The sequence below is a fragment of the Mugil cephalus genome, chromosome 9 (genome assembly GCF_022458985.1).
Source record: "Mugil cephalus isolate CIBA_MC_2020 chromosome 9, CIBA_Mcephalus_1.1, whole genome shotgun sequence".
NCBI lineage: Eukaryota > Metazoa > Chordata > Actinopteri > Mugiliformes > Mugilidae > Mugil > Mugil cephalus.
The window spans coordinates 13,893,244-13,902,160 of NC_061778.1; the positions used below are offsets into that span (position 1 = coordinate 13,893,244).

The following is an 8,917-nucleotide window of genomic DNA, read 5'->3' on the forward strand; positions in this document are numbered from 1 at the left end:
ACCACGTCATTACGTCGGAGAGTTTCTATTTTCTCCTGCAGATTACTTAATCAGAATTTAATAGCAAACAAAGCGGGGATACCGCGGGGCTGCTCCACCTGTCCTGTCACTCCGGGCTGCAAACCGAGCCGCGCATGTGGAGAGATGAAGCGCCTCTAAATGCGTCGCTGCCGGGAGTGTGCGGAGTGTTATTTCACGGAACCGTTTTTTATTGTGCGTCCAGGCTGTGCCGTGGAGGCGACGGTTTATTTTCGGACGCCTGACATTAAGAGTTCACCCTTCACAACAACATGGCAGGAGAGGAGCCGCAGAGCTGCAGCACCGGACCCTGACTGGAGCTCCTCAGTCGCCCTTTTATTTATTTTTATTTTTTTAACGTGTGAACACTTACTTAATAATTCTAATAATGGATAACCTTCACATGTGCCACTGACGGACACGGTGAGTAACCCACAGAGTCGTCTTTAATTCTGTATATTTATGAATTGGAGCTCGTAAAGGTCAAATATTGGCAGTGGAGGGAGGTCCGGCTCACACATGGTGCCTGAACGCTACATTAGTCTGCGACATGTTGGATGTAACATCAGGTTTAAGTTATACAACTTTGACGCAAAACACGGCATTTAAAGCAACAGTGTTAAAGCAGATAACATTATCCAAACAGAAAGAGTTATATTTTTATTATAAGCTTTATAATAGACACGTGTCTACATTACATAGTATATTTATAAACCTTAAAATACCTTTAATACCAGGATAAAACTAAAGGGAAGACTGCATGTTCATTTAAGGGGTTAAATTTGATAAGAGTGTCAAGAAATTAGTCCAGTCGACATCTCTAATTAGTAACAAATTATCTGTGTCTTCCCTCATTGGGACCCTATCAATGATTACTGTATATATGCTTTAATGAAGTTTATAAGATGATCTTTTCTAAAAAAAAAAAATAAATAAATAAAAATAAAAATCTGCAGTGTTGACTTTAATCTCTTTCCTTTATCACAGATTTTCTGTTTAATACCTTTTAGTACAACAACAGAGTTGTGTGATGTAAGAGGTGGCTTTTGTGTTCCTGTCTGCAGCCTGTTGTGACCTGTTATTAGAGAGCAGTTGTGCGCTTGTGGCGGTGAACCAACATTGTCATGACCAAAGAGGAGGAGATCCCCGACTGGGTGGGAGCGAAGGAGTTCTACGACAAGTATGAGCCCAAGGAGATCCTGGGGAGGTTTGTTGATACAGCACACGAACACACATACACACACTGTATTGTGGCCGCACATGATCTGGTGGTTATAATGGATTAAGTAAGGCTCTATCAGCATCATGATCATGGACGAGTTTTATTCTATGTCAACCCTATCTCTCAAAGTCCCACTTTAAAGATTCAAAAAACATGAAAAACACACATCTTTGTTTTATCTATGAACTTCCTTAAGGTTCAGTTTCACCACAGCTTGATTTAGAGCTCGGGCCTGAACAGCCGTCACTGCCGTTGCCAGACAACCACAACGGTTTCCTGGAAGTTTCCCACACGTCCCCGAGAAATGTGCTGCTCATTGTCATTCCCCACCAGCTGTCAGACGGTGGTGCTGTTACGTAAACCACATCGTGGCTCGGGGAAGGCTGTGTTCATTAACTTGGCCGTGTTTTGTACAAAGGGTTAGTGTTCAGAGAGCGGGCCCTGGGACTCATGCTGGTACATTCTCACGTGCAGGTCAAGAGGTCAGCGCATGAGGACAATGTATGTCTCTGCTTGTATTCCTCACACGAAACCCAGTCTGCTCCACTAGCAGAGCGAAAAAATAGCAGATGAGGAAGATTTATCCTCGCGCCATTCCTTTATTTGTCACCAAACACATGAAAGTCTGAACGTGCTGACTCGTGCCCGCAAACATGTTGCCTTCAAGTCCGCCCGTCCAAGCACAAGCCTGCGTTGAGAAACGTGCAGGTGAGACGGCTGTGTGTGTCTTTCCTCTTCCCTCAGGGGGGTGAGCAGCGTGGTGCGCCGCTGCGTCGACAAGCGGACCTCTCAGGAGTACGCGGTGAAGATCATCGACATCACCCCCTCCGACAAGATGACCTCGCAGGAGATCCAGGAGATCAAGGAGGCCACTGTGAAGGAGATCGACATCCTCAAGAAGGTCTTCGGGCAGGACAACATCAGTAAGAACGTCTCCCGGCAAAGAGTTTGTTTGGCCTTTGACCTTCATCACTGATTGAGTGAACTCTTCTGATTAAACCCTGATTGTGACTCAATCGTCTCTGTCCTCTCCAGTACAGCTCAAAGACTGCTTCGAGTCCAAAGTCTTCTTCTTCCTGATTTTTGACCTGTATGTCGTTTTTTTCCGTTATAAAACAAAGATTTCATTCTTCAATTAACAGCAGCAGCTGCTCAAAGGTTTTATTTTCTTCCGCTCAGGATGAAGAAGGGTGAGCTCTTCGACTACCTGACAGAGAAGGTTACTCTGAGTGAGAAGGAAACCAGGTCAGTGAGTTTTTATGAAGAAAATAACAAAACAAAACATGAACTGTGGTGATTTCTTTAAAAGACCTTTAATGAGTTTGGTGTGTGTTGGCTTCAGGAAGATCATGCGCGCTTTGTTGGAGGTGGTCCAGTATCTGCACAGTCAGAACATCGTCCACCGGGACTTAAAGCCCGAGAACATCCTTTTAGACGACGATATGAACATCAAACTCACTGACTTTGGCTTTGCGGTGCAACTCGAGCCAGGACAGACGCTCAAAGGTCAGTGAAACATGGGTAGCGACTCAAATCATAGACTTTGTCTTTAAAAAAAAGAAAAAACACACACATACGCAATATAAGAGGCCGGCTGATAACAGAAAATCAAAGGTGATGACATGTAAGTGTCCAGACCAGCACTATTAAAGCTATGTGCACTTCTCAGTGCAGCAGCTGTTGGCGGTCGGCTGAGAATCTGGGTCCGGTTGCGCAACGTGCTCTCTACCCTCTTAGCTGCTCTCACAAAGGTTAAGGGAGAGGACACTTCGATCTATTTGCTGCAGCTTCCAGACGCTGGCGCTGCTCTGACCTTTCAGACGGACTTCTCAGAAAGCATCAGACCATTAGCAGAAGCAGTTGGTCGGGTGTCTAACGGAGGTGTACACTATCAGGTGTTTATGTTTAGTCGGTAAATGTGTAACGTTATACCTCGATTAGGACAGAGATCTTACTTCAGGACAGCAAGGATGATGTACTGTAACTCTGCTTCACGTGATCTGAAAGCTGCCACCAAAATGAATGTCTAAATTAATAGAAAATAATATGTATATTATGACCTTCCTTATATTGTGTAGGTCTCCTTTGTGACTCCAAAACAGTTGTATCTCATCAGAGAATCAACATGGGCCTTCTGAGGTTGTCCTGTGGTGTCTGGTAACAGGATGTTATTAGTGGGGGTATTTGGGTCCCTGGGTTTATAGGAGGGGGCTCTGTGGACCAGGCTTGTTCCAGTGCATCCCACAGATACCCACAGTGGTCATAATGTTAAGCCTGATCGGTGCAAGCTCTTGAAAGTAAATAGTTACATTTTTCTTTTTCATAATAGTTGGAAAGAAGTTGAAAAATGCATGTGTTATGTGGTCGTCTCTACATCTCTTTTTTTAATGACTGTGTCCATGTTTTTCCAGTATAACAAAATCAAATCAACAGTCGGAAATAAAACAATAACTTTGATTTTTGTTTTTAATGCCTGTACCTTAGTTTACGTGTGAAAAAAAAACATTGTAAATACATATGACTGGTCGCAAAAACAAACAAACCAGGAAATTACTTTTATTTTATTGCAGAGGTGTGTGGGACCCCGGGTTACCTTGCTCCTGAGATCATCGAGTGCTCCATGGATGCGGGACACCGCGGATATGGCACGGCTGTGGACATGTGAGCAACAAGTTGTCCAAAGATCAAATGTACAGCCTCTGTTAGTTAGTAATAAGGGACCATGAACGATGTCCACAGTAGTGCCAAAAGTTATAATTATTCAGCTGTCACTTAAGCTGTTCCAGGTTCTTAGGTCGAATTGTCTTGTTTGCAGATGGAGCGCAGGAGTTATCATGTACACGCTGCTCGCTGGCTCTCCACCCTTCTGGCACAGGAAACAGATGCTGATGCTGCGCATGATCTTAGCAGGAACCTACGAGTTCTCGTCTCCTGAATGGGAGGACCGCTCAGACACCGTTAAAGATTTGGTAGCCTTGTTTTTATTTTTACTTCTACTTTTAACCTCCCGAGACCCGGCGTCCTCATACGGGGACGTTACGTTTTAGGTTTGCTGCGGCTTATTCTGCTTCATTTAGACCCATTGCCGTCATAAGGAGACACTTTTGTCTGCCATGTACTGGTACCGAAGGGTCAGTCATTCTCAAGTACACGTTTGAGGACGTTGGGATTTCATCTTTCCAATTTTGCTTTGTATTAAAATACTGTTTTATATTTTGGTTCACATCGATGATTTAAATTGTAATTGTAACAGTGAAATAATCCTTGTGTCCACATATTTTTTCAAAAACTACTTCCAGTTCAAAGATGAAGCTTATTTTTCTACATCTTAGGTCCTACTAATCCCAAATACCTGAAGATCTTTATCTTATGTTAAAGAAACTAAGATGTATTTCAAACAAATGCTTAGGTCTCAGGAAGTTAATGTCAGTAAATTTGACGATGGAAGGAAACTAACATCAAAATCTGAAGCTGCATCAAAGTAAATTATGCGTTTTCTCCTCAGATCTCTCGGATGCTGGTGGTGGATCCGAGGCAGCGTTTCACAGCCACAGATGCTCTCAACCACTCCTTCTTCTCACAGTATGTGGTGGATGAAGTCCGACAGTTCACTCCATACAGAAAGTTCAAGGTGAGACTTAATCAGACTTTAAAAAAAAAAAAGTACTTTTTTCACTTCAGTCAATCGAAAACCTGCATACATAGATTATGTATTAAACCTACATGTGATCAGGTTTGATTTTGTGCTTTGAGTGGAATCAGTTTATATATGCAAGTTGGTCTGCTAAGAGCTATTTATATCATCACAGCATCACAAGCTTTTCAGACATTTCTCCTATTTGTACACTGGCCTTGTTGTGACTGAACCATTTATATTTTACATGTATTTAAGTTATGTATTGGGTATGTTTACAGCGTGTCAATATACATGTTTTCTAGTTTTTTTTTTCTTTGAATGTCCAAATTAATAGAATGCTACATTGTTACTTGACATCCAATAGTATTTTCAGCAAAACTACAACCTCCAGGTTTATGTGCATAAGTATAGCTACTTAATTCAATGGGGAAAAGGCAAAAATCACTGTTTTTATGCAGTTTTCCTCATTTTTTCTTATTGACCTTTCCTCATCCTTCTCCATCAGGTCATCTGCATGACCGTGCTCGCCACGATGCGAATCTACTGCAACTACCGCCGCGCCAAGCCCGTCACCAAGGACGTGATCAAGAGCGACCCATACGCCGTCAAGCCCATCCGCAAGCTCATCGACGCCTGTGCGTTCAAGATTTACGGCCACTGGGTGAAGAAAGGCCAAACGCAGAACAGGGCGGCGCTTTTCGAGAACACTCCCAAAACCATCCTGCTGTCGATAGTCGCCGAGGGAGACGAGCCGACGCACCACATCTGGTAACAAGCACCAGGGACAGATTCACTGGGACTTAACAAGGGGATGCACTCATGTCCCCCTTTGTATAAAAAAACTGGTAAACATCACTGAAATTCACATTAACCAGACAAGGTTGACTTAAGTTTACTTTGCTCATGAATTTTGAAAAGAGACTGTTTTACCTCAGAAACTGCCAAGTGTGGCAGACAAGTCATCTTCAGAGACAGGGAGTGTTAATAAATTATGTTTTCTGTTCAAAATGTTGATTTAAATTGTATGTCAGGTTTTAAATGAATTTAGTCGCTTAACTATGACAGTTTCTACACAGTAATATGCAAACACTGATAGCTGACACGTGGTTTGATCCGCTATGTTCTGAAATATAAAGAGATTATAATCCGTGGTTCAGGAGTGGGAAATGGATTTTATTGTTAAAGCAACATGTTACCACTTTTCTTATAAACACGTGAGGACTGTGAAACCTTGGCTGCAAAACTAGTGAAGCTGTGAAGGGGGTGACTGAGAAGTTTGTGGTCCGAGGTAGAAGATGAGGAGTCCTTGTACACGCACATGTAGTTCAACTCTTTGGGTGAGAAGAAAAGTTGAAGTGGCGTTATTTTTGGGTACTTGGAGCCAGCACTGTCCAATCACTGTCTTTGTGCAGTCATCTGCTACCTCGGGCTCACAGGTCAAGGGGGTCAAAGAGTTCATGTTGGCAGCTCTGGAGGATTCTTACAGCATGGTGAAGAGGTGGGATGCTGAGTTCAAACACGGTGTAGAAAGGCTAGAAGACCATGCGGGTGATCACTGAAAAGGATTTACTCCTGCATAGCAGCCCCACCCATTTGCTCCATGATGCCTGGATTAATTGCACACATGTAGAAGACCATGTTGCTGGCTTTTTTTTCTATATTCTTTCTTCTTTAGACCACAAACTAACCAGTCGCCCTTAGTAACCTACCATTTGATCATTATGCAAGGTAACCTATTCTGTACTGTACTATACTTCTTACTGAACTGGTAACTGTGATTGCACTTTAAACTGTATGCTATGAATTTATGTAATAAAACATTTAACTTAAACAAGTGGACACTGGAAAGTTTACAGACTTTCTATGACGCTGAACTTTTCTGTTGGATGTAATTAAAATAAACAAATAAAATTTAAATGTAATTCACACAGGACTCGTTTAGTTTTTTTTTTAATTTATTTATTAAGCAAAAATAAGGTACAATCACTTTAAAAACAAAACCATCACAGGAAGATGTTCCTTTATGCAATGGAGCAAAAGAAGAAAAAGCACAATGAGTTACACAGAGATAATAGTTACCATGAGTGGACGAGTTTTCCCACAGTGGAAACAGTCACCGGCCACCCTAAAGAAATAACCAAACAGACACAATCAGTATCAAACCAGCAGTAATGCCAAAATGTTTCATTGTACTCATTTCTACGTAGCTGGATGAGGCCGAGGGAGGCACTCATCCAGTGATTAGAGTAGAAATGAGACCTGGCTTTTGCATGGTGTCTGACTGTATCCAACACAGAACAGCTGGAACAGAATTCGGCCATGCCCCCGAGGTGACTCCTGTTAGTGCTCGGAATAACAATCATGTCACCGGCGAAGGGACAAACATACCGTTCTCGACTCCTTGTGCCATGGACTTGGAGGTCAGTCGGGGCAAAGTTACATGCTGGAAAGTATAACAGAGAGGATGAGCTTGTGCAATATTTAAAGAAAAATTAGACTCTACCTAGTACCATGTTACTGTATTCACTCTGACATAAGAATGAGGCATGTAATAAGCACTTATCCTGCTGACGAGTCAGTGTGTGAAAATAATCATTTAGCATGGTGTCTGACTGCATTTACTACGTCAAGAGTAAAACAGAATTCAGCCATGCATTCAACACAAGTTAATTACTTCATGTCTGCAGATATCAACCCAAAGAAAACTAATCTGCAGACCAGAGTTTTTATAGAGCATTTGGAGCTTTGACTCAAATGTTGGACTGCATGTTTTGTGAACTTTGTTGTGACACTAATTGCAGGTCAGACAGTGAACTGACAAATCCCCCTACAATCATGTTTAATTTGTACCTTTTAGTCTAATAAGAACATTTGGTCATCCGTGATGGCTCGGCTTCAGGCCTCCTCCTCCTCCCCAGTGTCATCCTGTGCAATCAACATAAAAACAGAGGTAAACACACCTGTTACTACAGGCAAAGTAATCTGCATTTCTAAAATAAAGCAGAGCAGACCGTCTTTTTTTCACCTGTGCACGTTTTTAAGCTTGGGAGCACAACTGAACTCTCAGGCCAACTATCTAGTTGCACCAATACCAAACATCACTGTTGTTAAATGATGTCCATTCACATTATATTCTGTGTGGCCATCACCATCTGTCTGTCATATCACTATTTAAGAAAACGAATTGCAGGCAGACTTTCATAATCATGAACGCCACATGCTTTCCACGTGTCCATACTTACAAACTATCAAACACCTTACTCCTTAATGTAGGTGGCAAGAATTACCTGATCTGAGCTTCGGCCTCAAATTGTCACGGTTGATGTGAAGTTTTAATCTTCCGCCCGTTTTTATAAAACTCCTTGAAGTCATTTTCCAGTCATACAGACCACTACACTACCACCTACCAGCTCCAACGTGGGTCCTTTAGCATCTTTAGCATCATCCGCTTAGCTTCACTTTTCTTCGTCTGTTTCCGGGGTCCCGTTCTTATTACTGGTTGAAAACAGCTCTACGCGATTCATCGCCACTCGCTGGACTAAAGGGGGAACTGCAAGTCCTGCAAAATGAGAAAAAGTATTTTTGATCTTTTTCTTTTCTTTTCTTTTCTTTTCTTTGTTTGTTTGTTTCTTTGTTTGTTTCTTTGTTTCTTTCTTACAAAAAAAAACAAAAAACAAACAATTCTAAAACCATGCTAGCCACAGAAAGTTTTTTGTTTTGTTTGTTGTTCTTTGCCATTTATTAAATAATACAAACCAGTGCACCCAACCTTGATCAGCTATATGTTAAAGAGAATATCCTATCTACTTGTCTAGTTGATAGATAAACAAAATTGTATCTTTAACAATGAAGTTATGTGTAGGCACAAAAAAATGTTTATATGAAAAGACCTGCCGGTTTTTCAAGTCTGCTCCATCTCCGTGACGACGTATCCAGGCAGGAGTGTCATAACAGACAAGTGGAAAGTTACCGGAGCTCAAACGTGCCGGAAAGCCTGAGGCCTAAAAATTAAGAGCCTGAAAGTGAAAAAAGAGGATTAC

General features: G+C 41.9%; 1 protein-coding gene, 1 long non-coding RNA gene and 2 other non-coding genes across 4 annotated transcripts; 1 reads left to right on the top strand and 3 right to left on the bottom strand.

The window, feature by feature from the left end:
• Positions 1-154: 154 nt before the first annotated feature.
• On the top strand, positions 155-6,236 carry phkg1a (phosphorylase kinase, gamma 1a (muscle)). The gene is made up of 10 exons (XM_047594067.1): positions 155-441; positions 1,083-1,225; positions 1,985-2,163; positions 2,276-2,330; positions 2,420-2,485; positions 2,583-2,746; positions 3,811-3,901; positions 4,056-4,209; positions 4,746-4,871; positions 5,383-6,236. The coding sequence occupies exons 2-10, from the start codon at positions 1,143-1,145 to the stop codon at positions 5,647-5,649; spliced, it is 1,185 nt and encodes a 394-aa protein (XP_047450023.1). The 5' UTR covers positions 155-441; positions 1,083-1,142; the 3' UTR covers positions 5,650-6,236.
• A 595-nt stretch (positions 6,237-6,831) lies between these two features.
• LOC125013415 lies at positions 6,832-8,388 on the bottom strand. The gene is made up of 4 exons (XR_007113384.1): positions 8,165-8,388; positions 7,728-7,802; positions 7,266-7,320; positions 6,832-7,002 (listed from the first exon to the last, which is right to left on the bottom strand). It is a non-coding gene; the product is annotated as an uncharacterized LOC125013415 (long non-coding RNA).
• Positions 7,063-7,200, bottom strand: LOC125014230. Its single transcript, XR_007113485.1, has one exon. It is a non-coding gene; the product is annotated as a small nucleolar RNA SNORA15 (small nucleolar RNA).
• Positions 7,393-7,531, bottom strand: LOC125014231. Its single transcript, XR_007113486.1, has one exon. It is a non-coding gene; the product is annotated as a small nucleolar RNA SNORA15 (small nucleolar RNA).
• Positions 8,389-8,917: the final 529 nt, after the last annotated feature.

Bases quoted from the DNA above. Each gene is read 5' to 3' on its own strand.
- phkg1a (XM_047594067.1), top strand. From the start codon at position 1,143: ATGACCAAAGAGGAGGAGATCCCCGACTGGGTGGGAGCGAAGGAGTTC. The intron at 2,486-2,582 runs GTCAGTGAGTTT...TGTTGGCTTCAG, and splicing joins CTGAGTGAGAAGGAAACCAG to GAAGATCATGCGCGCTTTGT. The intron at 4,210-4,745 runs GTAGCCTTGTTT...TTTTCTCCTCAG, and splicing joins CAGACACCGTTAAAGATTTG to ATCTCTCGGATGCTGGTGGT.